A 24226-nucleotide genomic window follows, 5' to 3' on the forward strand; every position below is an offset into this window, starting at 1 on the left:
GAACTGTTTTAGACTGACCATAATACGGTCCTGCAGGTGCAGATCCGGGCAGTCACGGAATGCGGGAGGTGTTGTGGTACTAACGACAGTAAAATGGCCATAAGGGCAATAACAACCGGGAAGGTATGGTCACAAACATTCTTGGAGTGTAAGGAGATTAACGCCTTCTCTGAGGATGGCGCAATCCGCATCGTTTGGATGTCGGGCCATAACAGAATAAGGGGAAATAAGAAAGCAGATAATTTGGCAGTGAAGGCCAGAGAACTGTCGTCAATAAACTTGGTTAACCCGAAGCCTCTCGGGTCGACGCAGTCCGAGTTAAGGGCGTGGTACGAACGCGCATGTCGAATAGCGAAAAAATCAGTAGGACGGCGAAAATCCAATAGGGTGACACGGACCGTGAGAGGACGAGGCTATTATAAGAGGAAATAAGAATGAGGTCAGTATAGCTATTGGTATCACAACGGGACACATGGGACAACGAGCTCAATTAAGCAAAAACGGTGCGCAAGTGATGGCATGTGTGGGGCATGTGGGGAAGATGATGAGAGGTTGGAGCATTTCCTATGTCATTGCCCGGCTTTGGCGACTAAAAGAAAGAAAGTTGCACAAGGCTCATCACAAGGGGGTATTTTAACGCCACTCTGTAAGAAGTGTTCCACTCCAGGTCGAAGCTACTCTGCATGTTAGATAAATTTTCTTATCGACTAGGCTTTTGTTTTCAATTGATTTGTACGAGTATGTACAGAAAATATTTTTTCATTTGAAAGAAAACTTCAGGCTGTTTATATCATTGATTAACAGGCAAGATATTTTTTTGTGTCAAATAATTTTTGGTTTTCTCAAAGAAATTTATTTTTTGAATTGACAATTTATCTGTGGCTCGGACTGCGTATAATAAATTGGAAGCTTTTATGTATTTCTGGAAGGTAAATATATTGGACATATTATTATTTTAAAATTTAGAGACAAGATTTTCTTTTTCAGGAATTGGGAGCGTTTATCTCTAATTCTTCCCAAGGATTTTTTATTTAAAGTTTTTTTCCGCGAGAGAGATAAAAGAAAATAGCATCTCCAAAACACCACCAGTCTGATCTTTGGCGGTTTAGGCGCACCATTGCGAATGATTGTCGGCGTAAATTTTATTGTTGACCAACACGTATACACCAGAAAACGATAATCAACCATTCCAAGCTCTTGTCAAGATTATGGAATAAATAGAGCAAAATTTTGACATACATATATAAATTCTTGACGTTTCTTAAGAGGACCCAAAACAAAAAAGAACAATATAATTGAGAGCGTATCATCAGAAGGGCGTCATGGTTACCTTCTCCATCAATTGCTAGGATATTAAGAATAACCGCAATAAATACACTAGTCTACAATTTGTTTCACCAAATATTGGGTTGCCCAAAAAGTAATTGCGGATTTTTTAAAAGAAAGTAAATGCATTTTTAATAAAACTTTAATCAAATATACTTTTTTTACACTTTTTTTCTAAAGCAAGCTAAAAGTAACAGCTGATTTGTCAACGCCGACTATATGAAAAATCCGCAATTACTTTCTGAGCAACCCAATACATATTTTAGTTTGATTTTGTTAAGTACCAGAATCCAGCAAAGACAACAGGCCTGCGGTCAACGATGGATATAATGTTCTGGTAAGTCAGATAAGTTTTTTTTTGCTTGGCTTAAATATTCACTCACTACTTTTATACTGCACTACACTATTTATTTGCCCATTAATGGCTTCCTTATATCATAATTTTTCTCTTACTCCGGTTTCATTTTGATTACACCTTAAAAATAATAATTTTAATTTAATTTTCAATTCTTAAACCTTTTTTTACATTTCTATTGACATATATTAGATCTTAAAATCATTAATTTTATAAACTTACACATTTTAATATTTTTTTAACTGATAATTAACTCTTTGATTTTGTAAGTTTCGTTACAAATATGAATTCAGTTTTTTTTTTTTATTCCCACGAGGAACTCAGTGTTGGGTTAGCGCCATCAACGTGGGTTATCCAAGAACATTAAAATGGATAACATTGGAAGGGTGGGTGTAGAACGCAAGAGGCGCCGACATCTTGTCCTCTTTGCCAATCAGTACTGTTGATATCTTTCCTATCACTTCTATTTCTTCCCGTATCAAAGTCGGTCTCCGTTATGTAGGGTTTAGCTACCTAAGTTTTCATTTAGTAGCGTGCAGGATGTATTTTCCCTAGTCAAAGATTACCACCCCAAACCCCTGAGCACGGCCGGTACATAAAGGTAGCACTAGGTCTGGGAAATACTCTTCTAAGTTCGGCCGTTACATAAAATTAAATGGCGCCCAACGTGGGGCGTCGGCATCGGCAAAAGCCAACTCTCGCTGTTATAAAGGAAACATCTTGAAGTTTTGTACTTTCACTCGCATTAGCTGATGACCCAAAGTAAATTTAATTCTATCTTTTCCGTGATAATGTGGACTGACTTTGATATTCTATCTTTTCTTTTTTTTATTTATTTTATTTTTGGTTAGATATTTGCGTACATGGATATTAGAAGCTTTGTGTTAGCCTCTGGTTTCTACACCATACGAAAATGTTCTGACATTTGTTGTTGTTTGTTATTTTGATTGAAATTTTTGTTATTGGAAACTATCGATGACTTACTCACAGACTTCTAAAAGTTGTTTTTTGGTTTTCTATCTTACTAAATTACATATTTGACTTGCAGTGTTAGAGATTTAAAGGTTTGGGTATTATTTCGGACTTTGACTCACATTAGCATTTTGAGAATGGAGTATAATTTAGGCGAATTGCTTGATTTGGGAATTATATTTTATGGGAGAAATCTTGTTTAACACACCTGTAAAGTAATTTGTTTATGTACTATGTTTTTAGTTTGTTTTTCATTTAGTAGTACTGGTAAATATTTAATTTTTTTATGATTGTGCTAATGATAAGACTGAGTTTAGTAGTGGATTAATTTATTGTTATTTTGTTGTTTAATATATTTTAAATACGCCATTGACGCGAAGTCGTGAAAATTTGTTGGAAATTGAAGAACCGACGAATATTAGTTTTACGATTGATATGAGTGGTAATGATGCAGTTGCACGTAACACACGAGGTGCTACTGCAAGAAGGCGTGTAAATACCCCAAATGCAAATAGTATTGTAGACAGATCTGGCGATGCTGACATTGGATATAAACAAATGATTTCCGAATCTTTAGACAACTTTCGAAGTGAAATTACAAATCTCGTTTCTTTGGAACTACATATGGTAGTTCAGAATTTCAATTCGAATTTGAATATAAACCCTGACGTGAGAAATGTACAAAATAGACCGGATAGACCCTCTGTAGTTGATAACGGCAGACATTCTTCTTCTATCCCGATTGGTTCGGACAATTTTAGTGAGCCATTCTTAACGGAGAAAATTCACAATATAATTCGTAACTGGAGGTTGAAATTTTCTGGATTTGACAATCAGATGCCAATAGATGAATTTTTATATAGAATTAATATTTTGGCTACAACTAATTTTAAAGGAGACTTTGAACTCTTGTGCAAACATGCATATAGTTTATTCGAAGGTAAAGCTTTAGAATGGTACTGGCGGTATCATCGCCAGAATGAACACATAGACTGGCCTTCTCTTACTAATGCTTTGAGAAAACAATATAAAGTCGACTACTCTGATTTTGACGTAGTGGAGGATATACGTAAGCGTAACCAAAGACCTTACGAAGCCTTCGATGAGTATTTAGACACGATACATGCAATGACAGATCGCCTAAGGGAACCTATTTCATACGCTGACTTGTGTGTAATTCTTCTACGCAATTTACGTACAGAAATTCGACACGAACTTTTGCATTTAAGTATGGCATCAGTGTCGGAGTTGCGAGCGGCAGTAAGGGAACATGAAGGTTTCAATTCATGAAGGACACAATAGAGTTAGAACAAAAGATATTTTCAAAGGGGAAGGTCTTTGAAATAGAAGAACAACATGAAGAAAAGGCGGATATAGAAAACGAAGATTCCAACGAAATTTTGTGTGCAGCAGTTAAGGGCGACATGAGATGCTGGAACTGAGATAGAAAAGGTCATACTTTCTTTGACTGCATGGAACCTAGGATTATTTTCTGCTACGGATGCGGTCTCAAGGACAATTACAAACCGACTTGTCCGAAGGGCACAGGTAGGAAGTAGGGAAACGGGCAGAGGGATGTTCGTCAGTAGGAGAGCGGACATCATGAAAACTCCTTTCGAAAGCCTGTGGATGAAAATGACAATGACGCTCGACCAGTACATCCACTGCAGAGACCATACCATTTACGTTTGAAGAAATACCAGGAAGTTCGAGCAAGAATTTTTAACGGGAGCAAAGGAAAAATTAGATCATCCAGACGCATCCGACAATACTATTCAAAAATGAAGTCATAAAAATTGTGTATGATATCTCCAATCATTGACCTTGAGTCAGACAGTAGACCATTTATAAATTTAAGGATTCATGACGATAATTATCTAGCACTAATAGACAGTGGTGCCAATAGGAGTGTAATTGGCGGTGAACTTACCGACAAGGTACAGGAATGGAACGGATATTGTAAATGTATTGGCAAGGTTAATACAGCGGACGGTAAGAGTCAGTACGTGTTGGGAACAGTTACCATTGAGATTAAATTTCAAGGTCAGGTTAAGTCGATAGAATTTTTGGTAGTACCTTCCATACAACAAAATATCATATGTGGATACGACTTTTGGAACGCATTCGGCTTGAAATTTTCAGTACCTTCTATAGGAGAAATTTCTTGTACTCAGACAAGCCCAGACAAACTTGTTCTTACGGACGAACAACAAAGGAGGCTTGATAAGGTAGTGTCAGTCTTTCCAGATTCCGAAGTTGAGGGTCTTGGTTGTACGACATTAATTGAACATGTTATAGACACTGGAGACGCCAAACCTGTGAAACAACGATATTACCCTATTTCGCCTACTGTGGAGAAACTGCTTTGCAAAGAATTGGACAGAATGATCGCATTGGGTGTTATTGAGGACGCACCGAGTTCCCCATGGTCATCTCTGGTAGTGGTCGTTGTGAAACCAGAAAAGGTAAGAATGTGCGTGGACAGTAGAAAACTAAACTTGGCCACTGTAAATGATGCATATGCTATTCCAAATATTGATGGGCTGCTGGCGAGACTTCCACCAGTATACTGTATCTCGAAAATTGGCTTGAAGGATGCCGTTTGGCAAGTCAAACTGGAGGAAGGTTCCAAGTCGAAAACAGCGTTCACAGCACCGAATCGGCCAATCTATCAATTTACAAGAATGTCATTCGGACTGTGCAATGCGCCGAAGACATTGTGTAGGCTTATGAATCAAGTTATTCCGTACAATTTGCGATCACACGACTTTGTATATTTAGACGACTTGCTCGTTGTCTCCAAGGATTTTGACGAACAACTGAAACATTTGATGGAAGTCGCTACACATCTTCGTAAGGCATGTCTCACTATAAATGTGAGTAAAAGTAGATTTGGATTATCCAGAGTAAAGTATCTCGACTACATTGTTGGAAATGGAACTTTGCAAGTTGATGAGGAGAAAGTGCGTGCGATAAAGGAAATTCCGCCTCCCAAAACAATCAAGGAACTTAAAAGATTCTTGGGTATGACGAGTTGGTACAGGCTTTTTATACGCAATTTCTCTACAGTTATGTACCCATTAACAGAACTACTGAAAAGAAAAGACAATATAAGTGGTCAGATGAAGCACAAGCTGCTTTTGATGAATTAAAGGATAAAATGACAAGTACACCGGTAATGATTCACCCAAATTACAATGAACCCTTTATTCTTCAGTGCGGCGCTAGCACCTATGGGGTTGGAGCTGTTTTGGCTCAAAAAGATAAATACGGGAATGAACGACCTATTGCGTACATGTCGAAAAAACTGAACAAGGCACAAAGGAATTACACCATTACAGAGCTTGAATGCTTGGCGGTCGTGTTAGCTGTTCAGAAGTTTAGGGCATACATCGAGATGCAAGAGTTTAAAGTTGTTACAGACCACGCAAGCCTTAAATGGCTTGCGTATTCGTTTAGCCAGATGGTCTTTGAAATTGCAACATTTTGATTTCACCATCGAACACCGCAGTGGAAAAGAGAATGCCGTACCCGATATGTTATTCATGAAGGCGAGGACTTTATCGAAGAAATTGATTTGGAAATATTACCAGGGATCGACCTTGACTCTAAAGCATTTGAGTCCACTGAATATTCGGAATTGAGAACAGAATTGGAAAAGAATGATTTACCAGATTTTAAAATCTTTGACAAATTTATTTATAAACGCACCAAATTTTCTGAGGGTCATTCCGTGGAATCTAATTCTTGGAAACTTTTTGTGCCATCTGAACTGAGAAAAGATGTGATTTACACTGCACATAATTTGCCTAATTCAGCGCATGGAGGAAATTTTAAAACCCTAGAAAGGGTAAAGCGGTATTTTTATTGGCCTAGGTTACGCACTGACGTATGGGAATATGTTCAGAATTGTGACTTGTGTAAGACGTCAAAGACCCCAACGACAACTGTGAGACCTCCATTGGGACAGTTCGTTCAGACGGAGCACCCGTTTCAAAGATTTTATAGGACCACTTCCCAGGACTAGGAAAGCATTTATTGGAATATTGATAATTTTGGATCATTTTTCTAAATTTACTTTTTTGAGACCGCTGCGTAAGTTTGCATCAAAGGAGATAATTGATTATTTGCATAAGGAAGTTTTCAATTGTTTCGGTGTACCCGAAACGGTACTTACTGATAATGGAACACAATTCCGAAGTAAGGATGAAATATGGTGTTAAGCATATTTTCACAGCTGTTCACAGTCCTCAAGCCAACGCCAGTGAGCGTGTGAATCGTTCGATAAACGAAGCGTTGCGATCATATATTCGGCATGATCAACGAGACTGGGACGTTTATCTGAATAGTATAAATAGCGCGTTAAGAAATAGTATTCACCAGACAACTGGAAAGACACCGTACCCAATTGTCTTTGGCCAATCAATGATTTTACATGGAAAAGACTACGAGATACTGAGAAGACTTCAACTGTTAAATGAGACTCACCTTTACTCAGAGTTCCAGAGCATCATATTTTAATAGTAAATTAGCTCCGGTTGGTATAAATGCGGAGGTGCTTCGACGTATAGGACAGGTAAATTATGAACTTCGAGATGTAGAAAGTGGTAACACAGGAATTTATCATGCAAAGGATATATGGTCCTAGAAAGGTTGATCAGTCTTTGGAAATTATAACTCACAAAGCCTGATTTTGGGAGGCGGTGAATTGTAAGAAGTGTTCCACTCCAGTTCGAATCTACTATGTATGTTAGATAAATTTTCTTATCGAATAGGCTTTTGTTTTCAATTGATTTGTACGAGTATGTACTGAAAATATTTTTTCATTTGAAAGAAAACTTCAGGCTGTTTATTTAGTTGATTAAAAGGCAAGATATTTTTTTGTGTCAAATAATTTTTGGTTTTTCTCGAAGAAATTATTATTTTTTGAATTGGCAATTTCGCTGTGGCTCGGACTGCGTATAATAAATTGGAAGCCATTATATATTTCTGGGAGGTAAATATATTGGACATATTATTATTTTAAAATTTAGAGACAAGTTTTCCGTTTTCAGGAATTGGGAGCGTTTACCTCTAATTCCTCCCAAGAATTTTTTATTTAAAGTTTTTTTCCGCGAGAGCGATAAAAGGAAATAGCATCTCCAAAACACCACCAGTCTGGCCTTTGGCGGTTTTAGGCACACCATTGCGAATGATTGTCGCCGAAAATTTTATTGTTGACCAACACGTATACGCCACAAAACGATAATCAACCATTCCAAGCTCTTGTCAAGATTATGGAATAAATAGAGTAATATAAAGAAAATTTTGACATGCATATATAAATTCTTGACGTTTCTTAAGAGGACCCAAAACAAAAAGGACAATTATAACATAATTGAGAGCGTATCGTCAGAAGGGCGTCATGGCTACCTTCTGCATCAATTGCTAGGATATTAAGAATAACCGCAATATATACACTAGTCTACAATTTGCTTCACCAAATTCTTTATTTGTCAAGAGTGAATATTTTACTTTGATTTTGTTAAGCACCAGAATCCAGCAAATACAACAGGCCTGCGGTCAACGATGGAATTTTCTCTAAAACCAAATTAAAGATTTTTTCTTAAGAACAAATTGCAGTTACATTTTTCTAATGATAAAAGCTTTGAGGTTTTTTTTAAACAAAATATTATTGATCGTCTCCTTGAAGAAAATATTTTCATGAAATTTTCTAAAAAAAAATTAATAACAATTTTATTGAAAATCTTTTAACAGAATTGCCTTATAAGATCAATTGTATAACAACATTCTTTCTTTTTTCATTGAAAAAAATTGTATTAATGTTTTGTTTTTAAATAAAATATTTTGTTTGTAAGTGTGGAACACATACTAAAAATAAAAAAAATTTATAAACTTGGAAACCCCGATTTTTTAAACCCCGGCCTTATCCTACTTAATGTTTTTCTTGTTTTCATTTTCCCATTTTCGATTCATTCTCCGTATTCCATAATTCAAATTACTATATTACGATTCTTTCTCGGTATCCATAATGCAAATCACTATATTAAACTTCGCAGGTTCATAGGTTTTTATCCACATCGTGGTACAACTATATATTTTGGTGGAAACCGAAGTATGTGTCCCAAAATTTCATTCTTGTGAAAAGAAAAAATGGAGAGGACATCAAAATACAACATCCTCTTAAAACTTTCCCCCCTCTCGTAATTTTTTTTAAGAAGAAAAATTGTGTCAAGTCAACCCACTTCTTCTCTAAGAAAGTTTCTGCATGAGGCAAACATTAAAACAATAACTGATGCACTTTTGTTGTATTGATCTTTCAAATAAGTAAGTTTCTCTGGCGCACTCTGTACGTAATCATATCTGTTGATGTGCATTGGCATCACATCCAACCACTTTAGGTTTGAGGATATATATGTTTCCAGGCCGGCTCAAATGCGTAGAAAGGCCTCTTCCCCAGAAATGAAAAAATTTCATTATTTTTGGTAATTTTATTGCTATTCAAACGGCCCCCAGACAGCTGAACTGGCTTCGCTAATGGACTGGCTATTATTATATTTTCATACTTAGCGTCAGAAAATACATTTTGCGACTACAAGATGCAATAATACTATAATAACTCACACTGACGTGAACCAGAATAGTAATAAAAAATTGTTTGCTTTTCAAATGGGTTTAGCTAACATGTCCCACTACTTTTGAAAAACATTAAGCTAAAACTATAATCGTACAGCACTCATTGATATGACCGCTGTTCATTAACGGAATCTTCTTGCACAAGTTTGCATTTGATGCTGTTTTTGAAGGTATATAGCTGAGTTCTTTAATTAATATTTTTGACTCGATAAATCGCATGATTGCTGTTAGTCGGATAATTGTTTGACGCTAATGGCTGGTACTATGTTCATCAATACCATGGCAGCTGGTTATACGCACCGCATTGATCCGATGGAATCCTTCATCGGCAAGGGCTGCGTCCTCGTTGTCGGACTATGTGATCCCCCCGACCTCTCCCCTGCGGCAATATATGCAACAGCAGCATCCCAGCCCCAAAATTTCCATTGTGAATTTTATGAGTCGGAAGAAAATATTGGTCGCAGCGATCCAGGAGACAAAGCTGACCAACACCTCCAGCTTGCACAGTTGTCACGGATACAGTGTACTACCATTCCGTGCAATATAGACTCATCTCGCCTGCTCCTGGCGCTAGTGACGCCTACATGTAGTGCATGGGGATAGCAGTTAGATCCGGTACTGCCGAGATAGAGCTATACAACGTATACATACCGCCGATTGGTAGCTGTGTCCCGATTAAAGTACAAGCTTACAACCCCGACATAAGTGGGTTGTGTTTGGCCATAGTCCTCTGGTTCTAGGGGACTTTAATGCGCATCACACTTCATGGCATTCTCCCCTAGGAAACGACCAGCGAGGCAGAGCAGATTGAAGACTCCACGTTTTGCATGGGAAATGAGGATGCCCCCACTAGGATTACGAGGTGCAGCAGCTCGCCAGACATTTTCATTGCATCTCCTGATCTCCTGAATGAAGTATCCTGGCAAGCCGTTACTTTTGACGACGTAACCGTGACAGATCTCCGAGCCGATGGAGAGCCATCACAATTTACCGTAGGCGAATGTCCCAAAATACTTGGCGTCACATTTGACAGCTCCTACACTTTCTCCCCACATGCCACAGCAATCTGCAATAAAGTCAAAAGTAGAAACAAGGTCCTCAAGTCACTTGCTGGCAGCACTTGGGGTGCAGACAAAGAAACCTTGTTGACCACGTACAAAGCAATTGGCCGGTCTGTGGTAAGTTATGCAGCGCCAGTGTGGTCTCGTCAGCTCTTATGACACGCAGTGGAATAATATTCAGATCTGTCAGAATGCCGCCCTCCGAACTGCGACGGGCTGTCTCCTCAGTTCTCATGTGGACCACCTCCATCAGGAGACAAAGATCCTACCAGTGCGAAGACATAACTACATGCTGTCTAAGCAATACCTTTTGGGCTGTTATCGCAGAAATCATCCAAATCATCATCTTGTGGATAGATACCCACCGCCCAGAAGCCTTAAGGTAGATCTACACGATCTAGAGCGTGAGGTTCAGCGCTACAAGAGAGAACCTCTAGATCAAGCGGCATATCAAGCGGGTCTGAACAACATTCATGCAGACACGGTAGCAGACGCGTTAATTGGCTACCGGGTGAATGTAGTCCTTGGAGAACGACCGCCACCCATTGCATCCGAAGAAATCGACCTCCCACGGCAAACCAGAGTGGTTCTGGCTCAATTACGTTCCGGCAGATGCAGCCGCCTCAATTCCCACAGAGCTAGGATTGATGCCGACGTGCAAGATGTGTGTCCCGATTGTAACCAGGGACCGCACGATACACGTCACCTGTTTAACTCCCCGGCCAGACCCACTCGACTCAGACCCAGATCGCTGTGGACGCACCCCATCTTAGTCGCAGAGTTCCTGGGTCTTGACACTCAACAGAATCAAGCAGACGAAAGATAGTACACAATAAACTGCTACAACAACAACAACAACAACAACAGTAGGCGAAGTTACGAATGTCATCCGTGGCGCCAAATCGTTCACGGTGTTGGGCCCCGACGCAATATCTACACTGATGTTGAAGAATCTGGATTTACCCGAAGTTGAGAACCTTACTACTGTCCTCAACCTCTCTTCGAACACTCTTATAGTTCTCGATGTCTGGAAAATGGGCAGAGTGATCCCGCTACTGAAGCCTGGAAAAAACCCGACTTTGGGGGAGTCGTACAGACCTCCCGAGCCTCGTAGGAGAATTTCCATTCACCGAGCATCAACATGGATTTCGAAGACTGCATAGCACAAAAACTTTGCATGCCATCGCCGCACACATTACCCGTTGAACGTCAAATGGTTGCGCGTCTACCTCAACGAACTTGCCTCATATTTCACTTCAAGAAATCCGAAGATATCTGCCACCAAATCTTCAGCCACATTGTTCACTACAAATAATACGCGTGAGGTGAATACTTAGCTGACTGTGATGGGCGATGGAGAAATGATTCCGACCATCAAGTGTCCCAAAATATTCTGGGCTGTTATCGCAGAGACCATCCAAATCATCACCTTGTGGATAGATATGCACCGCTCAGAAGCCCTAAGGTAGATATACATGATCTAGAGCATGAGCTTCAGCACTACAAGAGAGAACCTCTAGATCAGTATTCATGGAGCCCATCGTAGCGCAGAGGTTAGTATGTCTGCCTATGACGCTGAGCGCCAGGTTCAAATCCTGGCGAGAACATCAGAAAAAATTTTCAGCTGTGGTTTTCCCCTCCTAATGCTGGCAACATTTGTGAGGTACTTTGCCATGTAAAACTTCTCTCCAAAAAGGTGTCGCACTGCGGCACGACGTTCGGACTCAGCTATAAAAAGGAGGCTCCTTATCATTGAGCTTAAAATTTGAATCGGTCTGCATTCATTGATATGTGAGAAGTTTGCCCCTGTTCCTTAGTGGAATGTTCATGGGCAAAATTTGAATTTGAAAAGACAACATTCATGCAGACACGGTAGCAGATGCGGTAAATAGCTACCGAGTGAATGTAGTCCTTGGAGAACGACCGCCTCCCATTGCGCCTGAAGAAATTGACCTCTCCCGGCAAACCAGAGTAGTTCTGTCTCAATTACGATCCGGCAGATGCAGCCGCCTCAACTCCTACAGAGCAAGGATTGATACCGACATGCAAGGTGTATGTCCCGATTGTGACCAGGGACCACACGATGCACGTCACCTGTTTAACTCTCTGGCCAGACACAATCGACTCAGACCCAGATCCATGGACGCACACCATCTTAGTCCCAGTGTTCCTGGATCTTGACACTCAACAGAATCAAGCAGACGAAATATAGAACACAAAAAACTGCTACAACAACAACAGCTATGTTCATATTTCACCGTTGAAACCCCATTCTTTCGTGATTACTTTTTTCAAAAACTACACAAATAACAATGATAAAATAACAATTTTATTAAAATTTTACCATAAGTTATGGGGGAATGTCGTACTGATTGAAATCGGCAAGTTGTTTTGCTTTTAAATCTATTATCTAAAAAATTAATCGGTGAAATGTATCGCGAAAAGCGAAAGCCTTAGTACAGGACTTGAACAATCTTCATCTCATTTGCGTTATATTTAAAAGGAAATACCAACCTTATAATCTTTATAGATGAATCCGTGGAAGTGTTTGGATCCCTGTCTCCTCCCCCAGAATCATTATCCGTTTGTTTTTGACCCAGCGACGCTTGCATTTGTTTATGTTTTTTACGCAGATCTTCTAACGTGCTCTCCAATGACCAAGATGGTGGCAAATCACTTATAGTAACAGCTTGGTAAATAAAAAATATTATGCCCAGGAAAAATATGCATAGAAAAAACAATTTGGACTTTTGTTTGTAGAATGGCACATAGAATATGTTCTCACGTTTAACCCATGTTTTTTTCATTTTGCAGAACTATTTGAATTTTACAGTAAAAGCAAATCTGTTGTTTACAATAAATGACATAAGGCGTGTTTTCGTTGGTAAGCCATCGCATTTGGTATTAGGGTACACTTAGAAGGTTGGTTACCAGGGCAAGAACATAAATCTGAGTCCTCAAACATCATATACATTGCAAAATAAATAATCTCGATTTAAAGTGGTTATAAACTAATTCGCGTCATTTTTCGCTTTTTGTGTAATGATTCCCAATTATAATACACACACACAACTAAAACTCGCGAGAAAAAAATGTACTCAGCAGTTTACGGTACACTACCTGTTAGTTATCAAGATATACTCATTTACAGGTAGAGGCAGTTGCCCAACAACAAAAGATTGAGTGCACTATCTCTCAAAATCAGTGATTGGTGCAACTCTGACTTTGTTTATGTTACTAGTTCGGGCCATTTTTCGTTGTTTGTTGTATTATGGTTCTTAACTATAATACACACACACACAACCGAAAATTGTTGACAGAGAGTGTACTCAGCGAGAAAAAATTGTACTCAGCTGCTTACGGTACACTACCTGGTAATTATGTCATGGTAGTTTCAAAAATCTGTGAAAATATATTTATTTGCGGTACTAAGTTCTTCACTGAGTTGAAATTTGACATTCATTGAAGGGTTAGTTAAACTTCGGATGGTTAATCAATTTGCACCAATATGCTATAAAAAAATATTATATTCCCATTTGCGTTCATTGACATTGAAATAAACAACGATTGCAAGGCGGGTTTAAAAGATTGTCTAACGCGAACAGCTGTTAGCAGCCGGCAAGATTAGACGATTTTAAGATGCCAGATTTTTGTTTGCATTCTCTTTGTTGATATTTTCTTTCGCGCCATTTCTCTGCTCGCGTTTGCACACTTTCTACACACAAACACATGTCTTTGTTTGTGTTCGCAAAATTTCGGATTTTAATTTGGCCCATGCCACTATGCGCATACTATAAAACAATTTTGAAAAAGAAAATTTAAGAAAGGAATTATGTGCTACTTGATACCCCTTAACTGTTTTCCATAACATGGCCCATGTTTAGAGATGATTTTCTACCGGGTAAATACCCAACGCTTGGATATTTATTGGGTAAATACCCAATAAATAACTTTATCGGGTAGTCATAATTTTTCCAATATAAAAATTATTGGACATAAAAAATTTTTCCAAACAATTTTTGAGGATTTCGTATTCTTTGTATATAAACCTTACACAGAAATGGTTGGGTGTCTACCAGAAGTCACTGTGCCAAATTTCATCAAAATCGGATGAAAAATTACCAATTTAATGCCTCAAGACTTTAAATCTGGAAATCGGTCTATATAGCGGCTATATATAACTAAAATCCGGTTTTATGAGATCAGACGGTCAGATTTATACACAAAAAAACGAAATCATCAAACTTTTATTGGAAAATATTTGTATACCCAAGATATCTGCAAAATTATAAACAGCCAGCTTTTGGGTATAAATGGGTAAATACCCAGGTATTTACCCAATTTAACGGGTAAAAACCTTTTGGGTATTTAACCGTCGCCTACTCTACCCATGTTCATGTCTGGATTGTGTCCCCACTTAAGTACCGGCATCTGCTCACCCCTGTTACTCATGAAATAATTTTAATAAAAGTATTATGTCCTGGTTGAATTTACTAGCCATAGGAGATACTGACGTTAATGCCTGCAAAAACATTAATTTTAAATAAAATACAATAATAAAGAATTGAAAGATAATAATGAAGACTAAATTTAGGTTAGGTTGAAAGGAGGGTGCAGATATTAATCCGCCCCATGCCACTATGGACATACACCTAAGCCAGTAATCGGCTTGTTGTGCGCTCTAAAAACTATAAAGTAACCTCTAAAAAGAAAATTTTAAGTTAGAATTTCCGTGCTACTTACAAAATACTAATTTTTTGTGGTTGGTTGGTTCATGTCTGGTATTGTGTTTCCACTAAGTGCCGGTATCTCTTAGACGCGAAAGCCGGGCAATGACAAAGGAAATGCTCCAACGTCTCATCATCTTCCCCGCATGCCTTACACATGTCGCACGGATTTTACATAAGTGAGCTCGTAGTCCTATGTGTCCCGTTATGATACCAATAGCTATAATGACCTCCTTCTTACTTCCTTTCAGTAATAGCATAGTATTTTCACGATCTGGATCTCCCCATAGGATTTTCGCTGTCCTACGGACCGTTTCGCTGTTCCACAATGTTGCATGCGCATTTGTCGCCCACTCCCTTAGCTCGGACTGTGTCGACCCGAAAGGCTTTGGGTTAATCAAGCTTATTGACGGCAGTCCTCTGGCCTTCACCGCCAAATCATCTGCTCTTCCATTCCACCTTACTTCTCTATTGCCCGGCACTCAAACGATGCGGATCGTGCCATCCTGTTTGTTACCTATCGTCTTTTTTGTTATCGCCCTGATGGCCAGATTACTGTCGGTGATTGCCCGGATCTCCGCCTGCAGGACCGTATTATGGCCAGTCTAAAACAGATCTCAGTCCCTGGGTTCTCGATGAAGTCTCCCAGGCCCACTCTGTCACCTAGTTTTGATCAATCCGTGTAACATGATCTTCCAGGCGGCACTACTAGGGTAATAGGGGCTTAATGAAACTATGATTTGTGAAAACCTTCCACAATGAAAGATCTTAATACATACCAAGATAAATTTAACAGGTAGAGCAGTTGACCAAGAACAAAAAATTTAGAGCTTTATCTGTCAAAGGTGTGTTACCAGTTTGCGCCATTTTTCGTTGGTTGTGTGTGTTTGACTTCTTGGCTATAATTCGAACTTCGAGAGAAAAAATTGTACTCAACTGTTTGCTGTACACTACCTGGGTTAGTATGTCTTGATACCTATCAGGATGCACTTATGAGGTGAGGTCATGGGAACATCAGAGTAGTATTTCTTTATTTTTGTTTTGATTTAGCAATTAATCTAAATGTCAAATTGTTGTTAACACAGATGTGATTTTTTTCTTAGATCTTAAAACGATATTCCACACATAAGCAACAAAGCACTGTTATGGTGATGCAAGTACAACTTAAAAACAAATTTGAAGGATATGCTATGATAAAACGACAATTATTTCTAAATATCAATTTGACATTAGCATATACGTCATTTGCCAATCAAGGTAGCTTCATTTGGGGTATTTTTTTGTTGTTGTGCTAATGACACTACCTCCTTTTGTACCATGATACTTACCTTAAAAAAAAATGAAATCATGTGGTGCCATCATTCTATTACAATGACAATGCAAACAGAGGAAAAACGCAAAATATTTATTCAATTTCATAAAAAAATAACAATTAAGATCTCCAAAAAAAAAAAATTATTTAAAAAACTACATATTTTTCTTTTGTGTTGATATTCGATGCTTGGATACTTCGATTTTAACGTTGACTAAATCTAACACTCATCCAGAGACAACAACAAAACCAAAAAATTATAAGTAATTTTTTTTTTACAAAAAAATGTTTCTGGGTTTTTATTAAAGTTCTTAGCAACTTTATAATAAATGGCTGACTTCCAAAATGCATTGTTAAGTTTTTACTGTAGACGTTTACTACCAATCAAAACACAGTTTGTTTACAATACTTTACTTAACAAAGCCAGTGAAAGTGTTTTGATAACATAAGTTCTTTGCTATGCTATTCTTTCATTAGAAAGCATTAAATATGATCTAGAGCTGGAAGATGTTCGAAAAATCACGTAAATATGATTAATTTTAATACACATGGCCTTTTTTTGAGGGGCACCTCTAGCGAAATTTTTGGTTAGACGAGTTTTAAACCTTTTTGGCTGGCAAAGTGCATATATACTAAAATTAACTTTTTTGCAAACCACTTTATTTCATGTTGCACAGACCCATCAAAACATATATTTTAATTCGTTAGGGCAGTATGCACCTCTGAAAAATCCTCATTACCATAAGAAATGCATTGTCATATCCGAAGCGAATTTTTCGTTACCAAACCGTTACCGAGATTATGATTTACAGGTACGTAGCTCAAATGAAATGTTCTTTGCCTAACAGGCATGGTACATGGTCGTTTTCCACACAACGGACTATCATGTTTTTGATGTAGATTTTCCCTATTTGTACAATTTCCATTTTCGCCGCTTTCGAGTAACAAATATTCTATACCCTTAAGCCTTGTTCTGACTTCGACTTTTCGTCCAAACAACTGTCAAAACGCATTATAAATACAAATAGTAAAAAAGAAAATGCGAACACATTTCGTAAAATACCAGGGACATGTCGCTGCGCCAAGACAAAAAGCTCGCTTCAATTTGTTGCAAAGGTAATTGATCGATAACGAACTGGGTCACAAACAACTCTGTTTCAACGTATTTGCTTTTGTTGTGTGGCTTTGTATGATTTTTGTTTGTTTAATGTCGTCTAATATAAGCGGCATACTTCGTAACCAACTAACCGACACTTTTCGTGCGAATGAAATTAGTACTAGGTACTTAGCACCAAGATATATTCATGTACAGGTAGCGGCAGTTGCCCAACAAAAAATATTGAGTACACTATCTGTCAAAATCAGTGATTGGTACAACTCTGATTTTGAGTATGTTACTAGTTCGCGCCATTTTTCGTTGTTTGTGTGTGATATAGTTCTTAACCTAATACACACGCAACCCAAACACTTTGACTGATGGTGCACTTCGGGAGAAAAAATTGTACTCAGCTGTTTACGGTACACTACCTGGTAATTATGTTATGCCTAGTACTGACTGCGACTTTTCACACGAACAACTATCAAAATGCTCTATAAAAATGGTGACGAAGATAATGCGAACACATCCCGTACAAGTGGTACTGAGCATGATATATTAATGTACATGTAGTGGCTGTTGCCCAACAACAAAATATTGTGTTCACTATCTGTCAAAGTCAGTGATTGATGCAACTCTGATTTTGAGTGTGTTACAAAATCGTGTTATTTTTTGTTGACAGACAGACACAACACCAAAACTCGTTGACAGAGAGTGCACTTCGCAAGAAAAAATTGTACCCAGCTGTTTACCGTATACTACCTGGTAGTTATGTCATGGTACTGAGTTCTATGAGCAAAATGGTAGAGACTGTCGCTACATCTAAAGAAATTTCGTACAATTTTAATTGCAAATGTAATTAATTGCTCACAAAATGGGCCTAATCAACCATGCTTCAATATTGTTGTAGCTGTTGTGTGTTATTTGACTTTTGTATGTGTTAACAAAATAAGAGTCTGTCTGTGAATGAAGTCAGTACTAGGCTTTAAGACGAAATTACAGTAAAAAATTCTCAAAAAATAATCTAAAGGCACAATTACAAAAAAAAAAAAAAAAAATACTAAAGACAAAATACAAAAAAAGAATGACAAATTCCAAAAAGAAATGTTTGTAATGATAAGCTGCTAATAAATTTGTTGTTTTGTTTATTTGTTTTGGTTACACACACAACAAGATTTTAAATATTATAATTATAATATGTGTATTTTACTGGTAGTAGGGTGTTAACAGTATTTGATAAAAATTATAAAAATAAAATGATGAAATTTGTTAAAAAGGTAAGAAAAGAAATTAAAATGTGCACATTTAAATTCAATAAATTTTTTCCAAAGAAAAAATTTTCTTGGTACGAAAGTACTTTAAGTGATCTACCTTGGCTTTTGTTTAGTGTATATTGGCTCCAATTTCTGTCACGCTCTGATTTAGATTATGAAATCCAAAATGTCAAATTTATGGTGTGGTGGAGTTTGTTTGCCATAGTGGTCATAGCTAATTGTAGAAAATAAATCTATTTTATGTATATATATTGAAGTTAGTATTTATTTTTATGTAAGGAGATAGACTAAATATTTGACTAATGTGTTGTATACCAAGTTATTGTTTTCTCAATTTTAATACAAAATAACATCAGATGCTTGTATGTACATATATATTGCGTCCGTAAGACGCAATTAGAGATGTGTGGAAGCGTTTATACGATACTAAATACTATGCTTATGAAAAAACAAATTGTATGTTTTTAACCACTAGTAAGACATTTGCATTAGAATGGATGGATGGATTTTAAACATTTTTATTTGGTTTTATGCATCATAAATTAAGTTTTAGGTAGCTCGTGGTTTGTACATCACTAGCACCGACCAACGTCAATTTCATATTGTTATTTGAATATACACAGTGATTTTCAATATTTTTTCCATTACAGCCAAAAGACAATGGACTTTTCGAGTGTGCTCCAAAAAAATGAGCCTCATCAACGAACTATTATTCACTTGGATATGGATTACTTCTACGCACAAGTGGAAGAAATAAAAGAACCATCATTGCAAGTGCGGCCATTGGGAGTTCAGCAGAAAAATATTGTTGTTACTTGCAATTATATTGCAAGGGCGCAGGGCGTTAAAAAACTTATGCTTATAACGGAAGCTAAACGGCTCTGCCCGGATATAGTGTTGGTTCCTGGCGAAGACCTAACTCCTTATCGCCAGATGTCTCAGAAAATTTTTGAAATACTGCTAAATTATACACCATTGGTGGAAAAATTGGGATTTGACGAAAATTTTATGGATGTGTCTTTGCTAGTTGCAAAACGCGAACAGCAAAAAATACAATTAAACAATGATGAAACTGACATTCCTACCGTTACTGGTCACATATACCCGGCAGATGGGACAACTTTGAATGCGTGCCGATGTGGATGTGCACATCGCCTTACCATTGGCGCACAAATTGCTGCAGAAATCAGAGAAGAGTTGAAAATTAAATTGGGGCTTACATGTTGCGCTGGAATATCGTACAACAAGCTTTTGGCTAAGCTTGTTGGTTCTCAAAATAAGCCAAACAAACAATCTGTACTCGTATCTTCCCATGCGGAACAGTTCATGAGGGAGTTATTTGAGTTGAGCCGCATTACTGGCATTGGTCAGAAAACAGAATCTCTATTACTGGAAAGTGGAGTTGCAAATATCGAAGAACTACAAAGATGTGACATGGATTTTTTGAAAAAGAAATTTGGTTACGAAACGGCATTAAAACTCAAAGATCTTGCATTTGGCCGAGATAATTCCGCCGTGCGTCCTACTGGAAAGCCCAAATCAATAGGACTAGAGGATTCCTGCAAACCAATTTCGGTTAGAACTGAAGTTGAGGAACGATTTCGGTTACTCTTGCTTCGGTTGATGGAACAAGTATTACAGAAATTTAATTTTTTAATTGATTGTACTAATGCTAATTGTGTTTTTGGCAAATTATAGGTTGCTGAGGATGGTAGGATACCAATATGTATTAAAGTGGTCCTGCGAAAATTTGATGTTCAAAAGAAGAGCAGCCATCGCGAAACCAAACAAGCCAATATACTCCCGTCGCTATTTAAATCATTCCCTTGTTCTGATAGTGGAGCCCCAAAGGTGATACTCGCGGATGGATCTCAAGAAAAACTCTTGAAAATTATTATGCGACTATTTGAACGCGTTGTTGATCTCAACAAACCATTTAATATAACACTCATAGGTTTGGCGTTTTCAAAATTCCAACAACGCAAAGTGGGGTCTTCTTCAATAGCAAATTTTCTTATTAAAAAGACCGATTTAGAAGTACAATCCATTACGTCACTAACAAATACTGATGTTGGTGCTGCTACAGATTGCACTCAAGGTGTAATTTCAAAACTTGCATCTAACAACGATAATGAAGCCTTTCGATCTTCGCCTACTACATTTCAACCCAGTGACCAGTTTTATCGTCGACGTACTGCTGCGGCATCTCCCATACCCATGCTAATAGATAATGGATCAGAATCAGGAGCAACTAATTCGGACTTTTCTGATTTCTCTGAAACCGAAGTTGAACCTTCGCCAAAGAAAAGCAGGATAAGCCGTTTGCTTATCAATAAACGACGTTGCTTTGGTAGCGCTGCTATACCTAACTCAACGTGTGATACAGCTGCAGATGTTGCATCGCCCAGCAAGTTGAGAGTTTGTGATCTCAGGCTGAATTCCAGAGATAGTGATAGAGACTTTCCAACAGTCACATGTTCTCCAATTTCAACGTCGTTTTCTAGTACCTCTGATAATCAGAATCGAAATAATTCCCCTTCAACTATAACATTAACTGCACAAGAATCTGGTGCCACTCAACGTTTGTTTTCTCCGGCATCTTTAGATTTACGAGATAATTTAGAAGATTTCAGAGCAAATGCTTTAATATTTTCACGTCAACGCGCTGCCTCTTTGCAGTCGCCAGACATTTCCACAATGGATGAATATAGTGACAGTGGATCCGATGTAAGTGCTGCAAAACAGGTATCGAATAAACCACAAAACTTAACAGGGAATACCTCGAACATTCCGTGCCCCGCAGGCGTTGATCCACAAGTTTTCAACGAACTTCCAGTAGAAGTGCAAAACGAACTAATTGCCTCATGGCGAAGCTCATTGGCCGCAGCAGCTGCCGCTGTTGCAAATGGTACGAAATCACCGCTTTCATCTTCACAAGGTAGTGCTAGTACACTTCCTACATCACAAACTCAATCTTCCAATGGTATCGTTAATCCGAACTGTACTCAAAAAAATACTCTTTATAGGTACTTTTTGAGAAATAAGTGATCTTTGCATTATTTTTAATTTTTTGCATGCACTTGAAACACATATGCCTATTGTTATTAAATAAAAAAGAATCCTGTCACATATTTTTTACGTTTTTATGTACGTCAATTTCTAAAATATTTCGCAAATAAATGAATTTTAAAACACCCTAGAAAAATTCTGGTTTGCCGGGGAATGTCAATTTCTTCAGGTATGATATGCGGAAATCGTGTCCAAGGACAACATTAACGCGATAGCTATTCACCGTTTCTGCATGAATGTTGTCCAGACCCGATTGATCAAAAGTTTCTTTCTTGTAGCGCTAAACCTCTCGCTCTAGATCATGAAGATCCACCTTCGGTCTTTTGGGCGGTGGATGCCTATCTACAATACAAGATGAAGATTTGGTTGGTCCCTGCCATAACAGCTCAGGTGTTGCTTAGAAAGCTTGTATTTGACTTCTCAGGGGTAGGATCTTTGTCTCCTGATGAAGGTGGTTCACGTAAGAATTGAGAAGACAGCCTTTCACAGTTCGAGACCACATTGGAGCAGCTTAACTTACCACTTCCGGCACGGGATGGCTATGAGCACCAGACGGGTTGAAACTCTCAGTTTCAATTTGTGTAGTGTTCAGCGTCATTACGAAAAGCTTAGATGGGATAGTATGATGCTCCATATACGGAGTAGCTGCAAGTGCTGTCGCGAACTATCAGCGGTATCGAGTGGAGAGTCGCAGTGAGAAGCTGGCCGGCACAAGCTCATGCTTAAACACTGAGTGCCCATCATACTCGAAACGACAGTGCGAGATCTTGGCGCCTTTAAATAATCAATGGCCATCACGCTACCGCAGCGATCGGTCCTATGGACCGGAACGAGCATGCTTACATATGGATATTGACGAGGATCATCACCTCCACATACAAATGTGGTTATAAGAACAACAAGATAACTTACCACTGACCGACCAATTGCTTTGTACCAGGGTTCACTTAAGAAGGCTAGGTCACTTGCCCAGCTGGAATTTTCCAATTCCAGAGTTGTATCCAAATCCCAAAAGAACGTCAAATGCTTTGTTTGGATTGTAATTTTTTTTATATTTTATTGTTTTTTTCACATTTTGTTTGTTTTAATTTATATTCTTCACATTTATAATCATAAATCTTTTGATCTTGTGGCCAGCGTTATCGTTTTGGGATTTTTCTACCAAATTTGGTAGGATGTACTTTCAATGTTAAGGGTTTGGACGGAGAGACGACCCATTTCGATTTTGATAGATTTTTATCGAAATTGTATTTTTATAACCACTACCATAAGATAGGATGCGTATTCATTTAGTCATTCTGTTTATAACAAATGGAAAAATCCATTTGCGACACTAAAATATATATTCCTATATTCTTGATCGTTGTAAAATTCAAAGATGATTTAATGATGTCTGCCCAGAATCCGTCAAGAATTGGGATATTAGGCTGAAATTTGGGACAGAACTATATTTTTTCATACGCAGGTGTTTGGGCCTAATGGGACTTTATTTGGATATAACTGCCATATAGATTGATCTGCCGATAAGACCAAAACAGCCGCATTTATTATCCGATTTCGCTGGAATGGATGTACTAAGTTCGCTTTTCGCTATATTTTACACTGATTACTTTTTTAGGTAATAGCAAAAAAATGGTTTTATTGTCTCATTTCTTATTTTTGTTAAAATCCTTCTGGAAAGTCCTTGCAAGGCAAGATATATTCATTTACACGTAGTGGCAGTTGCCCAACAACAAAATATTGAGTACACTGTCTGCCAAAATCAGTGATGAGTGTTATGTTATTACGCAGTACAGCAGCTGCAAAGCGAATTAAACCCCGTTTACACTGCTCATTAAATGCGGATTTTAGGTATCTTCAGCTGATTTTATAAAGGAAAAACTAAGACAAAATTTAACAGGTAGGAGCAGTTGGCCAACAACAAAAAATCATGTGCACTATCTGTCAAAATCAATGACTAGTGATTATTATAAATAAAACGGGCGATATATGCAAATCCATATTCCTAGTTTTAGAATACTTTCGTAGTTATTGCGGCAATCAAAAAATTCATAGATTTTCCAATGAATTTCAAACTTAACACACTCAAAGATGTCGTGTTATGTCGAGTCAGGTTTCCACCGCCTGTCTTGGTGTGGAGGTGGCTCTTAACATGTGTAGGTAACGCTTGTCAACAGTATGTCCTTTATAAAGCCTGTTAATCTACAGGACCGCAGAACTTTTTGAGAAACCATGGCTTTTAATGACATTATCCATCAGTTTGATGGACAAAATTCCCGTTGTCCCTCAAAATAGCATTAAAGGCAGAGTTCTAATTCATCCACAATCTATTCTTAATAGAATTTAGAGCCTCACTATGAGAAAGCATTACATCCAATGGTACACATCATTCTGCGTC

At 37.9% G+C, this 24226-nt stretch overlaps 2 protein-coding genes and 2 long non-coding RNA genes across 9 annotated transcripts in view; 3 read left to right on the forward strand and 1 right to left on the reverse strand.

Annotated features, from left to right (window-relative positions):
* LOC106095804 (uncharacterized) overlaps window positions 1-13249 on the reverse strand; it is a 67129-nt gene extending 53880 nt beyond the window's left edge. The window contains exon 1 of the mRNA XM_059362244.1: window positions 12865-13249. Coding sequence (XP_059218227.1) covers window positions 12865-13157 — 293 coding nt within the window. The 5' untranslated portion in view covers window positions 13158-13249. The remainder of the gene's footprint in view (window positions 1-12864) is intronic.
* Window positions 761-1388, forward strand: LOC131994959 (uncharacterized). Its single transcript, XR_009397005.1, has 2 exons — window positions 761-929; window positions 988-1388. It is a non-coding gene; the product is annotated as an uncharacterized LOC131994959 (long non-coding RNA).
* On the forward strand, window positions 1507-22970 carry LOC106095803 (DNA polymerase iota). 6 transcript variants are annotated; one of them, XM_059362242.1, is made up of 4 exons: window positions 1507-1663; window positions 19410-20391; window positions 20458-21997; window positions 22127-22970. In XM_059362242.1, the coding sequence occupies exons 1-3, from the start codon at window positions 1647-1649 to the stop codon at window positions 21805-21807; spliced, it is 2349 nt and encodes a 782-aa protein (XP_059218225.1). In that variant the 5' UTR covers window positions 1507-1646; the 3' UTR covers window positions 21808-21997; window positions 22127-22970. The 6 variants fall into 6 exon arrangements, with proteins under 6 accessions (XP_059218225.1, XP_013118631.2, XP_013118634.2 ...); XM_013263177.2 differs by having other exon boundaries at window positions 1542-1663; window positions 22107-22970; XM_013263180.2 differs by lacking the exon at window positions 1507-1663 and adding an exon at window positions 13216-13234.
* Window positions 7098-8244, forward strand: LOC106095805 (uncharacterized). Its single transcript, XR_001222791.2, has 2 exons — window positions 7098-7649; window positions 7708-8244. It is a non-coding gene; the product is annotated as an uncharacterized LOC106095805 (long non-coding RNA).
* Window positions 22971-24226: the final 1256 nt, after the last annotated feature.

Source organism: Stomoxys calcitrans, chromosome 2 (assembly GCF_963082655.1).
Source record: "Stomoxys calcitrans chromosome 2, idStoCalc2.1, whole genome shotgun sequence".
Taxonomy (NCBI): Eukaryota; Metazoa; Arthropoda; class Insecta; order Diptera; family Muscidae; genus Stomoxys; species Stomoxys calcitrans.

Bases quoted from the DNA above. Each gene is read 5' to 3' on its own strand.
- LOC106095803 (XM_059362242.1), top strand. The intron at 20,392-20,457 runs GTATTACAGAAA...GGCAAATTATAG, and splicing joins TGCTTCGGTTGATGGAACAA to GTTGCTGAGGATGGTAGGAT.